Source organism: Macaca fascicularis, chromosome 6 (assembly GCF_037993035.2).
Source record: "Macaca fascicularis isolate 582-1 chromosome 6, T2T-MFA8v1.1".
Classification (NCBI taxonomy): Eukaryota; Metazoa; Chordata; class Mammalia; order Primates; family Cercopithecidae; genus Macaca; species Macaca fascicularis.
Window position 1 is genome coordinate 184,261,823 of NC_088380.1, and position 23,532 is coordinate 184,285,354.

General features: G+C 51.0%; 1 protein-coding gene and 1 pseudogene across 2 annotated transcripts; one reads left to right on the plus strand and one right to left on the minus strand.

The window, feature by feature from the left end:
• Nucleotides 1-852: 852 nt before the first annotated feature.
• On the minus strand, nt 853-22,123 carry LMAN2 (lectin, mannose binding 2). Of its 2 annotated transcripts, XM_073994840.1 has the most exons (9): nt 21,899-22,123; nt 21,620-21,738; nt 13,740-13,880; nt 7,867-7,984; nt 7,131-7,210; nt 6,789-6,950; nt 6,582-6,696; nt 3,886-4,005; nt 853-1,562 (listed from the first exon to the last, which is right to left on the minus strand). In XM_073994840.1, the coding sequence occupies exons 4-9, from the start codon at nt 7,958-7,960 to the stop codon at nt 1,402-1,404; spliced, it is 732 nt and encodes a 243-aa protein (XP_073850941.1). In that variant the 5' UTR covers nt 7,961-7,984; nt 13,740-13,880; nt 21,620-21,738; nt 21,899-22,123; the 3' UTR covers nt 853-1,401. The 2 variants fall into 2 exon arrangements, with proteins under 2 accessions (XP_073850941.1, XP_045250521.1); XM_045394586.2 differs by lacking the exon at nt 13,740-13,880.
• Nucleotides 15,710-21,025, plus strand: LOC135971204 (small ribosomal subunit protein uS10-like; annotated as a pseudogene).
• Nucleotides 22,124-23,532: the final 1,409 nt, after the last annotated feature.

Here is a 23,532-nt window from a genome sequence, read left to right on the forward strand (position 1 = left end):
GAATGGCATGATCCCGGGAGGCGGAGCTTGCAGTGAGCCGAGATAGTGCCACTGCACTCCAGCCAGGGGGACAGAGCAAGACTCCGTCTAAAAAAAAAAAAAAAAAAAAGAATCTATTTGATAGTGTTAATTACCAAAAGCCTGGCTACTGCAGGGAGGGCAGGCTAGCTTTTGCTTTTAAGGTGGTAGATTCAAAAGCAACTGAACAGTGAGTGGGAAGGGGACGAGGAAGACATCATCGGTTCAGCAAGGTCCCCAAGGAGGGCTAGAGTCGGGATCAGAGCCAGATGGGTGACTTAGGACGGGACAGGACGTGCTGCTCCACAGTGCGAGAGCTGGCTGGCAGCAGAGGCCACAGCTGGGGGCGATGACTATGGAAGCTGCGGGGGACGGTGCCATGCCTTCAGCAGCTGCCTTTCCTCCACTCCCCGTTACCATCTTTGTCCCCCGAGGTGTCCCAGACGGACTGCCACAACCACCCCACCCTCCTCCTGCCCCCACCAGCCCCTTGCACATCATCGCAGAGCCCTCCGGAGTTCCCCGTCAATGTACCCGCCTGCCCAGCCAAGCCTCCACATGGTGACCCATGCCACCCATCCTTTCACCCAGAGGCCCAGAGCATGTGGGCGACAGCACAGGGCCCCATCACCAAAGCATCACTTGCCAGGTGACACTGGGCAAGTTGTCCTTGACCTCTTGAGAGCTGTGTCCCCAGCTGGGAAACAGGGCAACCCATCCATCCTCCTGGGACTCTGCAGGCCAGAGCGGACGAACTGAAAGCTCTATAGCCCTGGTGGGCTGGAAGTCATTAGAAAAGAAAGCAAAGCAAGCCCCTCAGGACAGTCACACGGCTGAGGTTGGGTATTTCACTTTATTTAGCAAACGGTCACACTCGGCCCCACCACACCACCCTGCAGCCTCGCTTGAGCATTTGTCTCAGGAAGCAGCTCAGGGTGAACAGGAAGGCCTGGGTTTCCCAGTTCAGGCCTCATCTGCCGCCACACGTGCCACACGCCACAAAACAAAATCACTTCCCCACGTCCTCAGGAGCCCACCCCAGTGTGGTTCGGGGGACCCTCCAGTGTTCAACAGCTGCCTGCAGGGGCTGCAGCCCAGCTCTAGGCACAGACCCCTGCACTGAGACGCCAGCCCCAGGAGAGCCTCCGTCTCCAGCTGCAGAGGTGCCAGACCCTGAGCCTCGGCTCTGCCACCTGTCCCTGCTGGGCAAGAAGCAAAATGTATGAAAATACTTTAATCATTTATTTGAAACGGTTAAGAAATAAGGTCATCTTGTTCTTCTATAATCCCAGTAAAAAAAAAAAGTTCACATTGGCTCCTGGGCCCAGGCGCAGGCCACGCTGGTGCAGGCCCCACTGGCGCAGGCCCCGCTGGTGGTGCCGCTCAGTAGAAGCGCTTGTTCCGCTCCTGCCGCTTCTGGAACACCACGGCCCCCACCACGGCGCAGACGACAATGCCCAGGAGCGCGCACAGCAGCAGCAGGAACACCCGCCACCCTGTCAGGGGCCCGCTGCGGAAGTTCCCCGTGGGGTCGTCCACGTTGTCTGGGGGAGAAGAAACAGGAGCTGAAACAGCAGCGCGGGCCGGGAAACAAGGGGCTGCAGGACGGCAGTGGGGATGGAACAGGACAGCAGGCGACGGTGCACAGGCCAGTCGCACTCACTCCCCTCACCGGGGAGGGGCAGAGGTCAGGTGAAGCCCATCCCAGCCAGCTCTGCAGTCCCCAAGGCAGGGCAGGGCAGAGAGAGGACCAAGCCCCAGGGACCTGGGACCCCAGCGGCTCAGGCCTGGGCTGCCTTCTGCTGCAGGAAGCCGGTTAAAACCAGAGTCCTGGGCTCCTCCAAGCCCAACTCTGGATAAGGGGAGGCCCAGGAGGCTGCTTTTCCAAGCCCCGCCCCCACACTGTGGTCTGAGGGCCCTATCTGGAACAACGCGGCCCAGGTCACAGGCTGCCCCAGCCCACAGCTGGATACTCTAGGCAGCCCCCTCGGAGGGTCTCCCAGGACCTGAGTCCCACACTCCACCCCAGCCCACAGCCTCTCTCCTCCACACCGGGTCCTCACGGGTCCTGCCCATCCTGGGATGGGGCCCTCTGGTGCACTCCCTTGTCCAGGCTGAGAGAAGACACTGACTCTCCCAAGCTCTCCAGGCTGTGTGCGGAGGAGCTGGGGTCTGGCTGGGCCGGGTCTGCCACTCTGCCTCCCTCCCTGACTGCGGCCCCCGACTCCACACTGTGCAGTCTCCTCAGGCATCCCCACACCCAGGCCTCGGGCCCAGGCCCTGCCTTTCAGCAGTGCACATGCCACCTTCTTGCCAGCCACAAGCCAACCTCCATCCTCCCTTCCTGCACAAGCTGCCACCAGCAGGCCTGCTGGCCACTCTCACCCCCACCTCTGCTCTACACACCAACAGCAGTCACTGACTGAACCGGGAGGTCCCTAGGGATGGCGCTTCCCCAGAAAGCCACTCAGCCTCGGGGCTCCCGCGGCTCCCTCTGTCTCCTTGTCTGCCTCAGCCCCTAGAATGAGCCCCAGGGTCAGGGCCTGCCTGATCTCCGTGTCTCCAGCACCCAGCCCATAGCTAGGCACAGAGAGCAGCTTTGATCACATCCGAAGGAACAAATGGATTGAATCTAAAAACGAGTTCATCCTGCCTTGCCAGCTGCCCAGGACGCTGGGTGGGCAAGGCAGGTGCCTCCTCTGAAAGCACCCAGCGGCTGGCAGCCCTCTGACCAAAGGCTGCAGCAAGGTTTGTGTGGCCCCCGAAACGTTTTAAAATAACCTGAATCTTTAAAAAGTGAATTGTTGGCTGCACACGGTGGCTCACGCCTGTAATCCCAGCACTTTGGGAGGCCAAGATGGGAGGAACACAAGGTCAAGAGATCGAGACCATCCTGGCTAACACGGTGAAACCCCGTCTCTACTAAAAATACAAAAAAATTAGCCAGGCATGGTGGCAGGCACCTGTAGTCCCAGCTACTCAGGAGGCTGAGGCAGGAGAATGGCATGAACCTGGGAGGCGGAGCTTGCAGTGAGCCAAGATTGCACCACTGTACTCCAGCCTGGGCGACAGAGCAAGACTCTGTCCCCTCCAAAAAAAAAAAAAAAAAAAAGTGATTTGTCACATAAAACACTGGATCCTGGCTTCTCCTGAAAAGCAGAAAGATGCAGCCAAACTGGCCCATGCGGCATGGGGACCCAAGGCTGGGCTAGGACAGAGCCCGCGCTGTGCACACTTGCGTCACTGGCTGGACCCCCAGGCATGCATCTGTGGTTCTTAGGGTGGACTTCTCCACACACAGGTGCCTCATTCCAACCACAATGTTCACTCTGTGAGGAAAGGGGTAGCTAATTAGTGCCACGGGAAGAACCCAGGCTCCAGGTTTTGTAGAAACCCAATTTCCAATCCTGCCTTCTCCCTCCTTCTAGCTAAGGAATCCACCCCTTGGCCAGCAGCACGACCTCCTTCCAGGCGGCTCACAGAAGGGACAGGGGGGCCAACATAGCCAGCCCCCTGGCTCTGCTGGCCACCGCCCCAGCGCCTAGGGAGGGAGGACGCCGGCTGGTCAGCCACTGCTTGCTGCCACGGCACTCACGTGGCTATGATGTCCTCAGGGACTGACTCTGCAGACTTCTCTTCCACCTCATTCATTTACTCAAAAACTTGCCAGAGCTGACACAATCCAAGTCCAATCCTCGAGGAGCTCAGACAGGGCCAGCCAGTGCCGCTTGCCAGGACAGGGTTGATTCAAGAGCCCAGACCACAATCACCACAACCACGACTGGACCACAAGATCGCCAGGCTGGCTTCACCCCATTCCGGGTCAGGCCGCCCAGGCCCAGGGGGGGCGGGGCCGTGCACACGCACCTTTGGGCGACTTGAGGAAGTTGACGCTGGGCTCGATCTTGGTCCAGTCGATGCTCTCCTCGTCGGGCGTGTGCTCCACCATCAGCTGGAACAGCTTCATGGAGATGATGTCATGATTGTCTGCAGGACAAGAATAAACCTGTGACAGCCTGGAGGCCAGCCTCAGGGCATGTGGCCGAAGCCCCTCCCCTAAGGGAAGCTGCTGCCACAACCAGTAAACCTGCCAGGCCCCCGGGGAGAGGGCTGCCCTGCCCATCTAGGGCCTGTTTTCTTCCCAGCTCCCTCTAGTCCCCAGCAATAAAAAACTGAGGGGAGGCAGAGTGAAGAGAAAACAGTAAGGGCTTTACAAGCAGAATTGTCTGGGTCTAAATCCTGGGGTCTGATGCCCTCTTTGAGGCTCAGTTTCCTCATGTGTAAAGGAGTGATGATCTCCATCTGTGTGGCTGCCATGGCAAGTACATGAGACTATACCACACAGAAGATGGCTTGCCTGCAGAGTACGTGCTCAAAAACAGACCCAGGAAGGACCAGCAGTCACTGTGTGACTGGCTGAGAAGCCTGAGCCTCCCAAGGGCAGGAGCCACCAGACATTCTTGTCACAGAGACCCACATACAGGCTGTAGGGAACAACTCGGCAACCAGCTAAGGGCCTGAGCCTAACAGAGGCCAGCGGCTGTGCCTGAGGAGACTGGGGAAAGGCTCTGTCCAATGGCATGGGCAGGAAAGAGCTCGGGCTTGACACTGACGGATCACTCCATTGTGGAGACAAGGAGGCTGAGGCTCAAAGTCAACACGTGGGTCCTGGTCAGCCTGGGACTGGAATCTGAGGAAAGGCCTTGTTTAACGGAGCAGGAATCTCTGGAGCCAAGGGAGGACCTACTGAGCAAGAGCTCGGCCAGGTGCGCAGTGTGACAGCTGAACATGCACAGCCCTCAGAGACAGCGAATGGCCCTGCAGGACAAGGACCAGCCCTGGAGTCAGGCCCTGGAGTCAGGCCCCAGTTCCCGTCTGGGCTCTGCTGCTTCCTGCTCGTATCTCAGGAAAAATCCCTTCAGTTCTCAAACTCCCAATGGTTGAGAAAAAGGGAGCGAGACAGCTATCTGCCTAAAAATATATCAGGTGACATCACCCGTAAGGTGCCTGGCACTGATGACCCCTGACCAGAGGTCAGACATGGCTCCCCTCATGGCGCCTCTTCCACTCTGTGCTGGGCTCTCCCAACAGCTGTGAGAGCTGCCACAGGCCACGGCCCGGGTGCTGCTCTGCGCCTATCGAGAACCCTCTGAAGACAAGTGCTGAAACAGTCTGACGAAGTTCCAGGCAACCGTGGGAGGAGGAGAACCAGCCAGGCACGAGCTGGAAATTATGAAAGACAGGAGGGGTGCTTACTAGACCTTTCTCTCCTCTGCTGGGCGTATGACTGAAAAACCCCCAAACGATGGATGTTCTGGGGTTTGAGTGGACCCAAGCACTTCTCTGCTGAGAGGGAGGCTCCTGGGCAGTGGGCAGACTACAGGCCCTGGAATGCGTCATCCTGAGGATAAACCACCCATGTCAGGTCCCCCGTGTCAGGTGCCAGTTCTGGTCAGGAGCTGGCCCTGGGCCTGGCACCTGCTCAGGGACCCAAAGAGAGACCGAGAACCACAGCCAAGGCCACCATGGCCTGGTGACCAGTGAGGCCTGAGCAGGTTAGAGGCACCCCAGTGCTCACCGAGCACCTGCCCTGGGCCAAACAAGAGCCATTTACAGAGCTTACAATTGAGCAGGAGGGCCAGAGACAACAGCATTCATTACTCGGTAGATTCAAAGATGGTAAATACTATGAAGAAAAATAAAGCCGGCAAAGGTGATGGGGAGTGGGTTGGGGACTACAGGAGGGGGCGCGACGTTCCACAAGGGAATTAGGGAAGGCCGCGCTGAGGAGGTGACATCTGAGCAAGGCCCTCGGAGACAAGAGTGAAACAGCTGGGGCAGGAGGGCACAGGCGCATCCAGGAGCAGCTGGAAGCCACAGTAGGCAGGGGGAGCAGTGAGCGAGGAGCCAGAGGTGGCAGGGCTGGCACAGAGGCCCTGGCCATGGTGCCCTCTGCAGGGCTCTGACCAGAGCAGCAGGCGGCCTCACACCGGCTGAAGGCAATTACTTAGCTGCTGTGCTCAGGGGAGACTGTTGGGGGCTGGTGAAGGAGGGAATCACTTGGGAGGCTCCAGTGAGATATTGGTGGCCTGAAGCCTCCAGGTAGTCAGGGAGGGGTGGGAAGCGGTGGGACATGCTGTGAAAATAAAGCCACAGGGACTGTTGATGGACCAGAGGTGCCATGTGAGAGAAAAAAGGGTCCGGAAAGACAGCAAGCAAATAGAGGAGCAGAGGTGCCACTGACATCCTGAAGGGCAAGACGTGGCCTCAGCTCTGGGCACAAGGGCTGAGCAGGTCTGGATCGGTCTGAGCTGGAGATAAATCTGGGAATCTACGTCACCCAAATCTAATTGACCCAATGCCCCCTGTTGACGGGGAAGGTTGCCAAGGGACTGTTCAAGGACTGAGGCCCGGACAGGCCATTTACAGACGAAAGGAAGAGGAGGAACCACAGTCAGCTGAGTCCAGAAACCACACGAAGGCAGGCAATCAACTGCACGGAAAGCTCCCAGTCCCTCAGGGCGAGTCGGGCTGGGAACCAGTGCCTGGCCCGGCCCACTCACCAGACAGGTCGCCGGTGCCGGCGGAGGCCCCGAAGTAGTAGCCGGTGGGCAGGCGCACTCCCGTGATGTCAATGCAGTTCTTCCACTCGTTCTTGTCCTCCAAGTCGGTCATCACCTGCGGGGCCCAGCACGCTAAGCACCTCGCAGGACAGCAGCCTGCGCTCCTGAGCCTCTGTGGGATCGGCACCCCCCGCCCAGCCGGCTCACCGTCAGACGGCCCCGGGAGTAGCGCACAGCCAAGAAGGTGTCGTGATCGCGGTTGCGGAAGTCAGCCGTGCAGCCCGCCAGCTCGGTCCAGCGCCCATCCTTGCTGTGGTCGTAGGACAGGGAGCCATTGTTCACCATCACCGAGATGTACGGGAACACGCGCTGGGACCAAGACACCGGTTACTCCACAAGCAGCCCAGCCTGTGGGGCGAGCAGGGGCACCCGCCGCCCCAATCCCTGGAGGCTCCTCTCGTGCCGGGACCACGGAAGCCCCAGGGCCCCCTCCTCTAGCCCACTGCCCATTCCTTCCTCTCCTGCTCAGCAGGAGAGAGCGGGGCCTACCTCGGTGGTCTCATCATTGGGGTAGGTGTCCAGGAAGATGGCTAAGCCGTGGAAGTTATCTTTGCTTCCAAACACAGGCCCTAGAATTACAAGGAGATGCTCTCACAATGGGAGAAACGGGAGCTGTCCCATGGGTACCTGAAAGGCAGGCAATGCCAACGTGGGTGGGGAGCCCAACTCAATGGCCATTCACCGAGAGAGAAGAGATGGTGAAAGGAGAAAGCTGAGGCTTTCTCCCCAGAAGCGGGGAGTCTAGGCATGTGACACAGAGGACACAAGTCTGAAGGCTGAACTGTGAGGGGACTGAGGTAGGGGTGAAGGGGGTGCCTGGCTTACAAAACACAGTGAGCCACAAGAGACAGCCCTACTCCGGGGCCGCAAACACTCTGTGGAGGGCCACTGAGGTGACACCTCCGGGTCTGTGGGCCACCTGCAGTCACAGCCACACAGTCTTCATGTTCGGCTTTTTTACAACAGTAACTGTTTCGAATGGTAAACCCAGGCCAACGAGGGTGTAGGGCTGAGCTGCAGGGCCCAGCTGCTCCTCTCCCCTCAGCAGCCTTCCTTCCAGGGCCAGGCTCCTTCCAGAGGCGCAGGACTTCATCCACGGGAGCAGCACTTTCCTAATGGGAGAGACGCTGGGCCCCACGAGCCACAGGCAGCCCCACGCCACCTCCCTTGGGGGCCAGCAGCCATGCCCGTGCCCACCCCCGGCCTGGGGCCCCGCAGGGCTCACCTGGCACGAGGCGGTCCCGGGTGTACCACAAGGCGATGCCGTCTCCATGGAGGTTCTTCTTCCCTGTGCCGTGGACTTTGAAGTGGACGTGCATTTCCCAGTCCTTGAGGAAGCAGGGCTGGAGGGAGAGCAGAACGGGCTGCTCAGAGCTCCCCGGGGCCTTCCAGCAAGCTGGAGGCAACCCCGGCACGGCCCCTGCCCCACAGACCTCTCTGCCCTCCCCAGCGAAGACTGGGCACTCCTTGGCACAGGGCCACGAGTGCCACTGACCACAGACCCCTAAATGTTCTCAGCGTGAAGGTAAGAGACTGCTGGGCACCAGGTGAGGTGGGGGAGGCCACAGTGTCCCAAGGCTGCCTGAGGCCCAGACCCCGCCCGCAGGCCCCAGGCTGCTCCTGAGCAGGTGGCCGCCACACGGTTCACCCTCGTTACCAGCCAAACCCACCAGCCATTGCCTCTCCATCCCCGCTGCTCTTGCCCTGGAACCTTGTACAGAGGTTACTACTCCTATTTGAGCGACATATTTTACAGGAAAACAAATTCAGAGGTGTAACAACTTGTCCACAGCAGCTCAGTGGACTGTCTGATTCACGCCCAGGGCTTTCTGACTCTGAGAGCTCTGCTCTGCCTTCGGTACTTCCCGGGGCCTGCAGGCCTTTCACATAAATTGCACCAGCCCCTTTCTGGTCACCCACACCCACTGCCTACCCTGCTAACCAGCCTTCCCAAGTGAGGAAAATCAGGCCAGGTCAGTGCTGCTGGGCCTCCAGCCCAGGTCTGGCTGACTCCAAAACCTAGCCCTCCACCAGTTCACCTCCCCAGCCCAGCCTAAGTGTGGTACCAGTGCTGGGGATGAGAGCTGATCAGGGTCGTGCTCTGGGGCTCAAGGGCAGCACCGTGTGAGCTGGGGCAGGGATAGTCGCTGCCCACGGCAAGGGAGAAAGCCTGGCCTTCCCCATCTGGAAGTCGTTTGTGAAAACTAAGGTGTCAACACACACGGTGACAAGTATCCACTTTCAGGAAATCTGCAGATGGGTATGTAAGCAAGTGATTAAACAAACACCCATCAGAAAGGCAAACCCAAACAAGATGCTGACCTGTCAGATGGGCAACTGTGAAAAAGACCATTAACGTCCAATGCAGATGAGGATGAAGAGAAATGAACACAGGAGTAAAGGAACATGAAACAGTATTAATGATGGGTAATTCTGGGAGGGGGATTATGGCGACTGTTTACCATGTTTGAATAACGTACAATAAACACATTACTTCTGTGATCACAAAAAAATAAAAAATAACAACACACCGTATCCCGACGCAATATGGTTCATTCATTCACTGATGTCAGACTCACTGCTCCCACTCTGGGCACCGGGAACCCAGATAACAAAACCTAGGCCGAGTCCCCGAGAGCACAAAAGAATGGAAGATATAGAATTGTGGGTAAGAGATGGAGGAAAGAGTGAGAGAGACTAAGACTCATATAATTGGGATTCCTAAGTAAGATGTAAGAGATTAGGGCAAAGGAATATTTAAAGATATCTAAGCACTTACTAAAGCTGATTCAAAGACCTGCCACAAACTTTAAAAGTCCTACAAACCAAAGGAGATGACTAAAAAGAAAACCATAGTTAGGCACAAAAAAAGAAGGGAGGGATAGAGGAAACAAACAAACAATAAAAACAGATAGTTTTTTAACATGAAAGTATTTTTTTCTAATTTTTTCCCCCACGGCACAGCCCCAGGCAATCCTGAGAACTTGTGCCACAAAAGCATTTTTTCTTTCTTTTCAATTTCAACTTTTATTTTAGATACAGGGGCTCCATGTGCAGGCTACATGGGTATACTACACCCAGGCAGAGAGAACATTACCCAGTAGGTAGTTTTTCAAATCACATCCTCCCCCATCTAGTCTGGAGTGTCTATTGTTCCCCTTAAAAACAGATCATCTTGGCCGGGTGCAGTGGCTCACGCCTATAATCCCAGCACTTTGGGAGGCCAAAGCAGGTGGATCACTTGAGGTCGAGACCAGCCTGGCCAACATGGTGAAACCCCGTCTCTACTAAAAATACAAAAATTAGCCAGGCGTGGTGGTGCGTGCCTGTAATCCCAGCTACTTGGGAGGCTGAGGTGGGAGAACTGCTTGAACCTGGGAGGTGGAGGTTGCAGTGAGCCGAGATTGCGCCACTGCACCCCACCATAAAAAATAATAATCATCATCATCTTAAAGAAAAAGCAACCAGAGGGAAAAAAGAGATGACCCTCAAAGGAGCAATAATTAGCCTGATACCTGGCTTCACAACGGAAACAGTGGGAGCAAGAAGGCAGATGAATGATATGTTTGGAGATACAGGAAGGTAACAGCCAGCATGGGATTCTATACTCAGCAAATGCATCCTTCAAGAATGAAGGTAAAATTAAGATAGTTTGAGGCCAGGCGCGGTGGCTCACGCCTGTAATCCCAGCATTTTGGGAGGCCGAGGCGGGCAGATCACAAGGTCAGGAGATCGAGACCATCCTGGCTAACACGGTGAAACCCCATCTCTACTAAAAATTACAACAAAAATTAGCTGGGCGTAGTGTTGGGTGCTTGTAGTCCCAGCTACTTGGGAGGCTGAGGCAGGAGACTGGCGTGAACCCGAGAGGCGGAGCTTGTAGTGAGCCAAGATGGCACCACTGCACTCCAGCCTGGGTGACAGAGCAAGACTCCGTCTCAAAAAAAAAAAGATATTTTGAGACGAACAAACAAAAACCAAAAGAATTCATTAGCAGACTCATGCTTTCATTCTTCAGGGAGAAAGAAAATGATCCCCCTCCAGATGTAAAGTCAGATTCCAGAAGGAATGAAGAACAACAAATACAGTGACTATAAGGGTGAAAATCTAAATATCTGACTACATAAAACAATGGGTTGTGTGATATAAAACAGACATAATTAAAATAAATGACAACAATAAATGGAGTTGAAGTGTGTTAGGATCCTTGCACTGTCCAGGAAGAAGGTAAAGTATATACTATCATTAGATTTTGGTAAAACACGAATGCCTACTTTAAATTCTAGGGTGACCATTTAAAATTGAGAAAAGAGCATATAACTTTCAAGCTAATAGAAGAGGAAAAATAGGATAATAAAAATTAACCTAAAAGTAGAGAGAAAAATGAACAGAGAATAGGCACTTTGAAAATAAAGAGTAAGATAGCAGATTAAACCCAAATGTATCACTATTTCATTAAATGTAAATGGACTAAATGCTAAATAAAAAAACAAAACCTAACGGCACCTAGGATCTCTGTATTATTTCCTATAACTGCATGTGAATTTATAATTATATCAAAATAGAGAGTTTAATTTGAAAAGTAAAGAGGCCAGGTGCAGTGGCTCATACCGATAGTCCCAGCACCTTGGGAGGCCATCATGGGAGGCTTGCTGAGCCAAGGAGTTCAAGACCAGCCTGGGCAACATAGCAAGACCCCATCTCTATAAAAAATAATAATAAGTATATAAAGGATCAGAGATCTAAACTTAAGAGCTAAAACCTGGGCAGTTGCGGTGGCTCACACCTGTAATCTGAAACACTTTGGGAGGCTGAGGCAGGTGGATCACCAGAGCTCAGAAGTTCAAGACTAGCCCAGGTAACATGGTGAAAACTCATCTCTACAAAATAACATGAAAATCAGCTGGGCCTGACTGCACATGCCTGTAGTCCCAGCTACTTGTGGGGCTGAGGCAGGAGGATCACTTGAGCTGGAGAGGTCAAGGCTGCAGCTTTGAGCCGTGTTCATGCCACGACACTCCAGCCTGGGCAACAAAATGAGAACTTGCCTCAAAAAACAATAAACAAAAAAACCCGTCAAAACTCTTAGAAGAAAATCTAGGGAAAAATGTTCATGACACTGGATTTAGTAAAGATTTCTAGGATATAGCACCAAAAGCACAGACAAAAAAAAAAAGATAAATTGGACTTCACCAAAACTAAAAACTTCTGTACATCAAAGAACATGACCAAAAGAGTGAAGAGACAACCCACAGAATGGGAGAAAATATTTGCAAATCACACATCTGATAAGGGATTAATATCTAGAATATATAAAGAAACCCTAGGCCAGGCACGGTGGCTCACGCCTGTAATCCCAACACTTTGGGAGGCCGAGGCGGGTGGATCATGAGGCCGGGAGATCGAGACCGTCCTGGCTAACACGGTGAAACCCCGTCTCTACTAAAAAAAAAAAAAAGTTAGCTGGGCGTGGTGACGGGCGCCTCATAGTCCCAGCCACTTGGGAGGCTCAGGCAGGAGAATGGCGTGAACCCAGGAGGCGGAGCTTGCAGTGAGCCGAGATCCGGCCACTGCACTGCAGCGTGGGCAACAGAGCGAGACTCTGTCTCAAAAAAAAACAAAAAAAAAGAAACCCTAAAAAATTGACCAAAAAATATCCAACTCAAAAACACATAATAGACATGAATAGACATTTCTCCAGAGAAGACATACAAATGGTCACTAAGTATAACAAAATGCTCAACATCATTAGCCATTAGGGAAATGCAAATAAAAACCATAATGAGATGCCACTTCACAACCATTGGAATGGCTATTTTTAAAAAATTATTATTATTTTTTGAGACAAAGTCTCACTCTGTCACCCAAGCTGGAGTGCAATGGCATGATCTCAGCTCACTGCAACCTCCGCCTCCTGGGCTCAAGCAATTCTCCTGGCTCAGCCTCCCGAGTAGCTGGGATTACAGGCGTGCGCCACAATGCCCAGCCAATTTTTTTGTATTTTAGTAGAGACTAGGTTTCACCATGTTGCCCAGGGTAATTCTAAACTCCTGAGCTCAGCCAATCCGCCTGCCTCGGCCTCCCAAAGTGCTGAGATTACAAGCATGAGCCACTGCGCCGGGCCTGAAACGGTTATTATTTTAAAAATAAATAAGGCTGGGCGCGGTGGTTCATGCCTGTAATCCCAGCACTTTGATAGGCCAATGCGGGCGGATCATGAGGTCAAGAGATCAAGACCATCCTGGCCAACATGGTGAAACCCTATCTCTACTAAAAATACAAATATTAGCTGGGCGGGGTGGCAGGCGCCTGTAATCCCAGCTACTCGGGAGGCTGAGGCAGAAGAATCACTTGAACCTGGGAGGCAGAGGTGCCAGTGAGTCGAGATCACGCCACTGCACTCCAGCCTGGCGAAAGAACGAGACTTCATCTTAATAAACAAACAAACAAACAAATAAATAAATAATAACAAATGTTGGCAATGATGTAGAGAAATTGGAATCCTTGTGCACTCCTGGTGGGAATGTAAAATAGTGCAGTTGCTATACAGTTTGGTAGTCCTCAAAAAATTAAAAATAGAATGACCATATGATCCAGAGATTCTCCTTCCTGAGTATATACCCAAAAGAACTGAAAGTAGGATGCAGATACCTGTATACCAGCTTTCACAGCAGCACTATTCACAATGGCAAAAGATGGAAACAACCCAAGTGTCCATTACGAACAGATGAATGAATGCACAGAATGTGGTCTAGACACACACACGCGCACACACACACACACACATATGCACACACGAATATTACTCAGCAACAAAAAGGAACGCAGTACTGATATATACTACAGTATGGAGGAACACTGAAGATATGCTCCGTAAAATGAGTCAGACAAAGAAGACAAATATTGTATGCCTCCATTTATATGAGATGCCTAGAACAGTCAAATTCATAGAGATGAGGTAGAATGGTGGTTACCAGGGACTGTGGGGATGGGAGTGATTGTTAAATGGTAGAGAGGTTCAGTTGGGACGAGGAAAGAGTTCGAGAGGGACGGTGGTGATGGCTACACAGCAATGTGAATGCACTTAATGCCACTGACCTGTATACTTAAAAATGGTTAAAATGAGTCAGGCGCAGTAGCTCACGCCTATAATCTCAGCACTTTGGGAGGCCAAGCCGGGAGGATTGCTTGAGGCCATGAGTTCGAGATCAGCCCGGGCAGCATAGTAAGAACCCATCTCTACAAAAAATTAAAAAAAAAAAAAAAAAAAATTAGCCAGGCACAGTAGCACATGCCTTGTAATCCCAGCTACTCAGGAGACTAAGCAGGAGGATCACTGGAGTCCAGGAGTTCGAGGTTGCAATGAGCTAGGATTGTGCCACTGCACTCCAGCCTGGGTGACAGAGCGAGACCCTGTCTCTAAAAAAAAAAAAAGTTTTTTTTTAGTTTTAAAAACTGGTTACAATGGTACACTTTGTTACATACTTTTTTTTTTTTTTTTTTTTGAGACAGAGTCTTGCTCTGTCACCAGGCTAGAGTGCAGTGGTGTGATCTCAGCTCACTGCAACCTCTGCCTCCCTCGTTCAAGGGATTCTCCTGTCTCAGCCTCCCAAGTAGCTGGGATTACAAGCACACGCCACTACGACCAGCTAATTTTGTGTATTTTTAGTAGAGACAGGGTTTCACCATGTTGGCCAGGATGGTCTTGATCTCCTGACCACGTGATCCACCTACTTCAGCCTCCCAAAGTGCTGAGATTACAGGCGTGAGCCACCGCGCCCAGCCTGTGTTACATACATTTTATCACAATAGAAATATTTCAAGGCCGGGCACGGTGGCTCAAGCCTGTAATCCCAGCACTTTGGGAGGCCGAGGCGGGCGGATCACGAGGTCAGGAGATCGAGACCACAGTGAAACCCCGTCTCTACTAAAAATACAAAAAATTAGCCGGGCGCGGTGGCGGGCGCCTGTAGTCCTAGCTACTCAGGAGGCTGAGGCAGGAGAATGGCGGGAACCCGCGAGGCGGAGCTTGCAGTGAGCCGAGATCGCGCCACTGCACTCCAGCCTGGGCAACAGCGTGAGACTCCGTCTCAAAAAAAAAAAAAAAAAAAAAGAAATATTTCAGACATTTGGCCAGATGTGGTGGCTCACACCATAATCCCAGCACTTTGGGAGACAGGCAGGCAGATCACCTGAGGTCGGGAGTTCAAGACCAGCCTGGCCAACATGGTGAAACCTCGTCTCTGCTAAAAATACAAAAATTAGCCGGGTGCGGTGGCAGGCACCTGTAGTCCCAGCTACCAGGGAGGCTGAGGCAGGAGAATCACCTGAACCCAGGAGGCAGAGGTTGCAGTGAGCTGAGATCACGCCGCTACACTCCAGCCTGGGCAACAGAGTGAAACCCTGTCTCCACAAAAAAAATAAAAAAAACAAATATTTGAGAAATTTAATTTTCTTGCATGTGCAGATATATAAGTACAACAGTCAAAACATTTTTTTAGATAGCCATTACATCTTTTAAATGCCATTGTTAGGCTGGGCGCAGTGGGCTCATGCCTGTAATCCCAGCAGTCTGGGAGGCCAAGATGGGTGGATTGCTTGAGCCCAGAGTTCACGACCAGGCTAGGTAACATGGCGAAACTCCACTTCTACCAAAAAAAAAAAAATTAGCCAGGCATGGTGGTGTGCGCCTGTAGTCCCAGCTACTCAGGAGGCTGAGGTCTGAGGTGGGAGGATCACGCCCAGGAGACCAAGGCTGCAGTGAGGTGTGATCACACCATTGCATTCCAGCCTAGGTGGCAGATTAAGACCCTGCTTTTTTTTTGTTTGTTTTTAAACAAAAAAAAGCAAGCCACTGTTTCAATGTCAATGTGTAGCCTACTGAAGAAAATAGTTTCATAAATTAATGGATTGAAAGATTTAAAAAAAAAGGTTAAAATGGTAAATTTTATGTTATATGAATTTACAACAAAAATAACACCTCTGAAACCTAGTAATATGCCATTTATAAGAAAAAACCCTAAAACATAAAGAAATGGGAAAAAGTAAAAGGACAGAAAAACCATGCTATGCAAACACTAACCAAAAGCAAGCTTCTGCTCTTTGAGGAAGACACGGTCACAGGTGGTGCAGAGCTGTGGTCCGCCCGCTCCTGCTCCTGCCTCAGCACTGTTTGCTCTGGCTGAGGAACAAGTTAGTCAGGAAGCCTTGCAGCAGCCATGGCATTTATTTATTTATTTTATTTTATTTTATTTTATTTTTGAGACAGAGTCTCGCTGTCACCCAAGCTGGAGTGCAGTGGTGTGATCTCGGCTCACTGCAACCTCTTCCTCCCCAGTTCAAGCAATTCTCCTGCCTCAGCCTTCCGAGTAGCTGGGACTACAGGCACCCGCCACCACGCCTGGCTAATTTTTGTAGTTTTAGTACGGACAGGGTGTCACCTTGTTAGCCAGGATGGTCTCGATCTCCTGACCTCGTGATCCGCCCACCTCGGCCTCCCAAAGTGCTGGGATTACAGGCGTGAATCACCGCACCTGGCCTAATTTTTGTATTTTTTGGAAAGACGGGGTTTCACCATGTTGGCTAGGAAGGTCTCAAACTCCTGACCTCAGGTAATCTGCCTGCTTTGGCCTCCCAAAGTGCTGGGATTACAGGTGTGAGCCACTGCACCCGGCCTACCCAAGGCTTTAAAAATACCAGAAAAAAACCCACGGAGCCGGAGGTGACAGTTCACTGAATCGGAATCGGTTTAACGAGCTGCAATGTAAAATCCCCAGAGAAGGTGTGTGCTGACTTGATCAGAGGAGCAACGGGAATCAATCTCAAAGTGAAAGGACCAGCTGGGGTGCCTACCAAGGCTTCGAGAATCACCACAAGAAAAACTCTTTGTGAAGGTTCTAACACATGGGATCTTTTCCAGATGAGAATCCACAAGCAGCTCACTGACCTGCACAGTCCTTCTGAGATTAAGCGGACTCCTTCCCTCAGTATTGAGCCAGGAATTGAGGTGGCAGTCACCATTACAGATATTAAAGTCGACTATTTTCATATTGATTACTGTTTAAAAAAACAAAAAGCAAGCTTCTGTAGCTATACCAATAACAAAATGTAAAAAGGGGCTCTTAATGATAAAAGATTCCATTTACCTAGAGATATAATAAACCTAAGTGTTTGAATGCACCTAATTTGGCCTCAAAACATATAAAACAGAAACTGACAGAACTACAAAGATGCAGACAAATTCACATACAGAAATTTTTTAACACTTTTTTTTTTGAGATGAGGTTTTACTATGTTGCCTGGGCTGGTTTTGAACTCCTTGGCTCAAGCAATCCTCCTGCCTCAGCCTCCCCAGTATGTGGGACTTATAGGCACATGTCACCTTGCCCAGCCACACACAGAAAGTTTTAACAAAGTTCTCTTAGTAACTAATAAAAGCGAGCAGACAAAAATATGAGGAAGGCTATAGAAGATCTGAACTCAATCTTAACCCTGGCTGCACGGCAGACCCACCTGGGAAGCTAAAGAACCTAAATGGCACGCTGTAGTCCATCAGCTATCTAACAATAATAAACAATTTTAAAAGATAACTAAAATAGACCTCATATATTTGAAAACTTTAAAAAAATATATCTCACATATACAAAAGTCAGCCCAGAAACCACATTTCAAATGGTCTCTGGAGCCCAGGAGTTTTCCGCACCTGGGGACAACAACCTGAAGACAGACCAGGCTGCTGAGAGGCTGACCTCAGAGCGGAAGGGCAACTGAGTGAGGGAGGTGGGAAAGGAAAACCCACACACCCATTCCCGGCATGTGCACGGGGAAGCTGGCTTCAGAAATGAGCACACTAGACAGTGGAGGACCTGGAAACTGACACCTCCAGGACTATGCAGGCCTTAGAAAGTCTCCATGACCCCAGATTAAAACTGCAGATTAGCCGGGCGCGGTGGCTCAAGCCTGTAATCCCAGCACTTTGGGAGGCTGAGGCGGGCGGATCACGAGGTCAGGAGATCGAGACCATCCTGGCTAACACGGTGAAACCCCGTCTCTACTAAAAAATACAAAAAACTAGCTGGGCGAGGTGGCGGGTGCCTGTAGTCCCAGCTACTCGGGAGGCTGAGGCAGGAGAATGGTGTAAACCTGGGAGGCGGAGCTTGCAGTGAGCTGAGATCCGGCCACTGCGCTCCAGCCTGGGTGACAGAGCGAGACTCCGTTTCAAAAAAAAAAAAAACTGCAGATTAGCAGAGACATACTATGATACAGACAATAGAAGGCCTCTGGCCTCTGGAGGATCTTAAGCAGGCAAGGCACAGGCTGGAAATGATTCGGAAGCTGCTTCTGGGGACAAACATGACATGACCACAGTTCTTAACCCACAGCAAACCCACCTGGGGAGCTCAGAAAGATTAATGCCATAGTTCTACACCAGGCCAACTACATCAGAATCACCTGGCAATAAGAGGCTATTTTACAGTTAAGCAGTTTCCACATCTCTGCTTGCAATGAAACAGAATGCAGATGTAATCAACAGTCAGCTGAAAGATCATCCAAAGTTTTGATAAAAGATCACTGCATGACGTTGGGTTTATAAACCAAAGAAGATCCAAGTATTCAGTGACGCTGCTCTACCAAAACTCCCTCTGTGCCAGGCACAGTGGTGGTGAGCACCTGTGTCCCAGATACTCAGAGGCTGAGGTGGGAAGATGGTTTGAGTCCAAGAGTTCAAGACAAGACTGGGCAAAATAGTAAGACCCCACCTCTAACAGAAATTGAAAATTTAAAAAATAACCCTATCTCCATCTACTACTTAAGAGAACACAGTTTCTCAGAATTCATGTATATAAAAACAAAAAGTGGAAGTGGTACTGAACTTGTCTGACAATAGTATTCATTCAGATGGGGGTGGGGGAGTGACATCCCACTAAGATCTCACCTTTCAAAAAATGTTTACTTTTGTATTATAATTATTCAAAAACTGTGTAATGCATTTACTTTCATCAAGTGTGTACAGATAATTATAATAATCCCAAATAAAATATTAAAACTTAGTTTCACCGTCTCAATGAAATCAAAAAGTTTAAATCATATTTATTTTACTTGCAGAAGAATATGGTAGGCTAATGAATAACATTTTCAAGTATTAAGTATATTGCATTAGGATAAAATTCTGTGTGGAAATGAAAATACAAGTTCAATTAAAAAACTGATGTACTGGCCAGGCACAGTGGCTCACACCTGTAATCCTAGCACTTTGGGAGGCCGAGGTGGGCAGATCACTTGAGGCCAGGAGTTCAAGACCAGCCTCGCAAACATGGCAAAACCTCATCTCTACTAAAAATACAAAAAATTAGCTGGACATGGCAGTGTGCGCCTGTAATCCCAGCTACTCAGGAGGCTGAGGCAGGAGAATCTCTTGAACCCGTGAGGTGGAGGTTGCAGTGAGCTGAGATCGCACCACTGTACTCCAGCCTGGGAAACAGAGCATGACTCTGTCTTAAAAAAAAAAAAAAAAACTCTACTAAAAATACAAAAACTAGCTGGGCATGGTGGTGCACACCTGTAATTCCAGCTACTCAGGGGGCTGAGGCAGGAGAATCACTTGAACCAGGGAGGCAGAGGTTGCAGTGAGCCCAGACTGCGCCACTGCACTCCAGCCTGAGTGATAAAACAAGATTCCCGTCTCAAAAAAAAAAAAAAAAAAAAAAAAAGTGGATATCAAATTGCAATATTTAGATTCCACTGAATGCTTAAAATACTGAACAGTTTCATTTTAAAATGTCAATATTTAAAATTTGCTGTCATCCTTTGCAAATACTTAAACCTAATGACAAACAATTTTTGATGCCAACTTTAAAAAGTTTGCTACAACAGAAAAAAAAGCTTAAAGACTACTGCCGCAGCCTCCGCACAAGATCCCCGAAAGGACAGGGCCTGAGCAGCCTCCCCAGGTCCTGTGCTGCGGCCAACAGGCACTTAAGAGTTCTAGTCACCTCTGAGCCACTCCTTCATCTAGACCACCCCACCTCCGCACCACAGCAGGAGCTATTTTATGGCTGCTCAGAAGACAGCAGGTGTTCAGGGAATGTTTGCCTGAGTGCACGCCTCTACCCTCTCCCGATAGAGTGAATGAAGGAGATAAAAAAGGGAAAAGTTGAGGAAGCATCTCTCCGGCTCATTAAAGGAAGAGGCAGTTCTTGGGAAACACCGAACAGAAAATTCTGATTTCCAAGCAATTTCTTTCGGGAATTTACAGGAAGCACTCCAAATGTTTCAGGAATATCAGCAGAGTCAAACAGAAAGGTGGAGGAAGGCAAAACAATTGTATTCCAGACTGAAAATTTGATGAAAGCAAGTGCAGAAGCCTCTCAGTCCTGTGACATCTCAAGCCACGGATGATGCTAACCATCAGCTATCTACAACCAAAATTTAGCCACTGTCTTAGATGTGTCTATTACTTGTGGCTAATCCTGATTTCCACAGTTCCGGCACTATTTGCACCTTGCTTTTAAAAAATAATAATAATAATGCTACACTGAACTCATTTCCATGAAAAATATAAGGCTGCATTATCATTTCTTTAAAATATCTGAAAGCCCTAAGACAGAATAATGTGACAGAATGTGACTCGGGGGAGACAGGGTGGTTAATGAAGAAGTGTCTGCGTGGGTGGCACTTGAATTGAGACTTAACAGATGAGAAAGAACCAAGCAGGCATGAGGAGCCAGGAGGCAGTGTCCCAGACAGAGGGAACAACAGTTGCAAAGGTCCTGAGGCAAGAAGGCAGCCAGGGAGGCTGGAACAAAATTAACAGAGAGAACTGACTGGAGATGCACCAGGGGCCAGATTGTGCAGACATAATGCATGCTTACCCCTTCACAGGGGACTCTAGGCTCTGAGGATCAGAGTGAAAGCTGAAGAAAGTATCCCCAGATGCCACTAACAGCAGTGTGGAGGCTCAGGGCAGGAAGGAGAGGAGGAGCTGAGGGGACGGGCAGACCAGGCAACACAAAGAGAGTGTGGGTTCCCAGAACTAAACAAGAAAGTCAACCAGCAGGGACCAGAGAGCACCGTGATGGAGAAAAATAGAACACTGGCCAACAGCTTAAGCCATGGGAAGGGTTTTGAGATCAGGCAAGCTGGGGCAGGAGCAGGTCCCGCTCCAAGCTGTAACCCAGCCCCAAATTATTATTCTTTCCCCTTTTTCCTCACCTTGACTGCCTCAGTGTGGAGTCTGTGTAGCAGCTGTCGTTGGCCACTGCTCACATATTACATACTACATACTCTGGGGCAAAGGTCACAGGCACTAAAACTGCCCACAGGTCCAGTCCCTCCACACTACTGATGACAAGACCCTCAACCAAGCACTGGAAAAGGGGTTCTAAGGGGTTCCCCCACTGTCCAGGTGAAGAGTCAGGTACATCGAGAGAACTGCTGGGCTTAGGGATCAGACAAATCAGAGTTTAAATACTGTTTATGTCATTTGCTAGCTGTGTTATTTTTGTATAGTTATGAAAGCCATCTATTTCAAACAGCTTGTTTGAAAATTAGATGCAGTAAGGCATGGCAAGGTCAGTGCCTAACACACAGCAAAACACCCAATAAAGATCCAGTTCGCTTGGTTCTTCCCACTACTGAGGGGGTTCAAGTCAGACAGCCTGACAGTTCCACTACTTTCTGGCTACGTAACTTTGGGCAAGACTCTTTCAAACCTGAGTCTTAGCTTCTTAGTGGGTAAAATGGAGATAACATTACTCATCTCGCATGGCTTTTAAAGGAAGTGAGGAGGATGAAAATTGTCAAACTCAGCTCCTGACACAATACCCATCGCCTCTCATTATTGGTGGGTGTGACCAAGATGAGGAAAAGGCCAGGGACGGAGGTGCAAACCTATAAACCAAGCTCGGGTCTCTGCTGCTCGGGAGCCAGGGCCTAGCAGCCAACCGAACAGTAAGCCTATCCTCTTGAGAACCACTCACCTGGTGGTTCCAGATAGAGCCCTCTTTGCTGCGCTCGTCAGGGGTCAGACGTACGTACTGGCTAGTGAGCATAGTACTGCCCTGGAAGTCCCAGAGGGGCATAGAGCTGGAACCGACCCCTGTGGGAAGAGACAGGTGCTAAGAGGGCACGCCAGGACTGACCTCGCCAGAGGCAGGAGACCCACAGAGGTGCTCTGCTCAGGAGAAACGGCACGCCTTCCCCCAGCCCTGTTCAGCCTCGCCCTCACCCTTCACTCATTCCCACCACAAGGGCTTCACCTTGGTAGGGCTTAATGAGCGAATGCTCCCGCTTGAGATGTTCACTGTTGCCGTCAGTTATATCCGCAGTCACAGACCCCAGCAACAAAAGAAGAAAGAGAGGTGTAGTGGGGCCAGGGCCGGGGCCGGGAAGCCCAGGCCTTCCCAGGCACCGCCGGCCCCAGCCCCAACGCCAAATCCAGCCTTCCGCCGCCATTCTCCTCGCCTCTCGGCCACTTCCGCCCTAGAAGTTCCGCCTTCCGGGTGTCCCATCTAATGGCCTCCGGCCGGAAGCTCTTCAACTTTAGGGTCACCAGGGAGTCAAAAAGCAAAGCCTCTGCAGCAGAGGGGGCGGCAGCTGCATTGGTCGGGCAGCCTCTCATCCTGGTTGAGCGCAGTTCCATCTCCTTAGAGGATCCAAGGCACAGGCCGGCCAGCCGAAGCAATGGGTTCTTAGGAGCGACAAGAGCTGTAACCAGTCACGGAACAGCACGTTAGGCTTGCGAGCCAATGAGGAGCAGAGGGGTGGTTGGAGCCGGCGGGAGCGCGAGGACAGTCGGCGACTCGCGGCATGCTGGAATTTGTAGTTTTTATTGGTCGCTCTAATGGGCCGGATGCGGGAAGACTAGGATGTCCTGGGCTTCTGGCTGCAAGTTCAGTCTCTGGAATAACATTTTCTAGTCCTGGAGAAAGGAGCTCTGAATTGAAGGCGGAGTCCTGAATTCCAGCTCTTGGCCTCCCCGGGTGGCCCTGGGCAGCCTTTAAGCAGTGCAGCCCCAGCTTCATGCCTTTGGACACTCAGAATTCCCAGTTATTTGAGGGCCTCCACTACCCTCAACTCCTCAGGCCTAGTCGGGTTGAACCACGAGGAACAGACACAGATCCTGGCCTGGGACCCCAATGATCACTGGATCATCCCTATGCAAAAGAGTGCAGTGCCCGGTACAGCAAGAAGCATCCGTGAAAGGCTTAGGAAAGCTGTGAATCAGAGGTCGAAAATGTCAGGCCTCTGAGCCCAAGCCAAGCCATCGCATCCCCTGTGACTTGCACGTATACGCCCAGATGGCCTGAAGTAACCGAAGAATCACAAAAGAAGTGAAAATGCCCTGCCCCGCCTTAACTGATGACATTCCACCACAAAAGAAGTGAAAATGGCTGGTCCTTGCCTTAAGCAATGACATTATCTTGTGCCTGGCTTATCCTGGCTCAAAAAGCTCCCCCACTGGCACCTTGTGCCTCCCACTCCTGCCCGCCAGAGAACAACCCCTCTTTGACTGGAATTTTCCTTTACCTACCCAAATCCTATAAAACCGCCCCACACTTATCTCCCTTCGCTGACTCAGCCCGCCTGCACCCAGGTGATTAAAAAGCTTTATTGCTCACACAAAGCCTGTTTGGTGGTCTCTTCACACGGACGCTCATGACATTTTGGTGCCATGACTCGGATCGGGGGACCCCTCCTTGGTAGATCAATCCCCTGTCCTCCTCTTTGCTCTGTGAGAAAGATCCACCTACGACCTCGGTTCCTCAGACCCACCAGCCCAAGGAACATCTCGCAAACATCTCACCAATATTAAATCGGGTAAGCGGTCCCTTTTTACTCTCTTCTCCAACCTCTCTCACTATCTCTCAACCTCTTTCTCCTTTCAATCTTG

Excerpts from the sequence above, each read along its gene's own strand:
- LMAN2 (XM_045394586.2), bottom strand. The coding sequence starts at position 22,094 with ATGGCGGCGGAAGGCTGGATTTGGCGTTGGGGCTGGGGCCGGCGGTGC. Across the intron at positions 7,211-7,866 it reads CCGGGACCGCCTCGTGCCAG|GGCCTGTGTTTGGAAGCAAA; the intron begins GTGAGCCCTGCG and ends TTGTAATTCTAG. Across the intron at positions 6,951-7,130 it reads CCAATGATGAGACCACCGAG|CGCGTGTTCCCGTACATCTC; the intron begins GTAGGCCCCGCT and ends TCTTGGTCCCAG.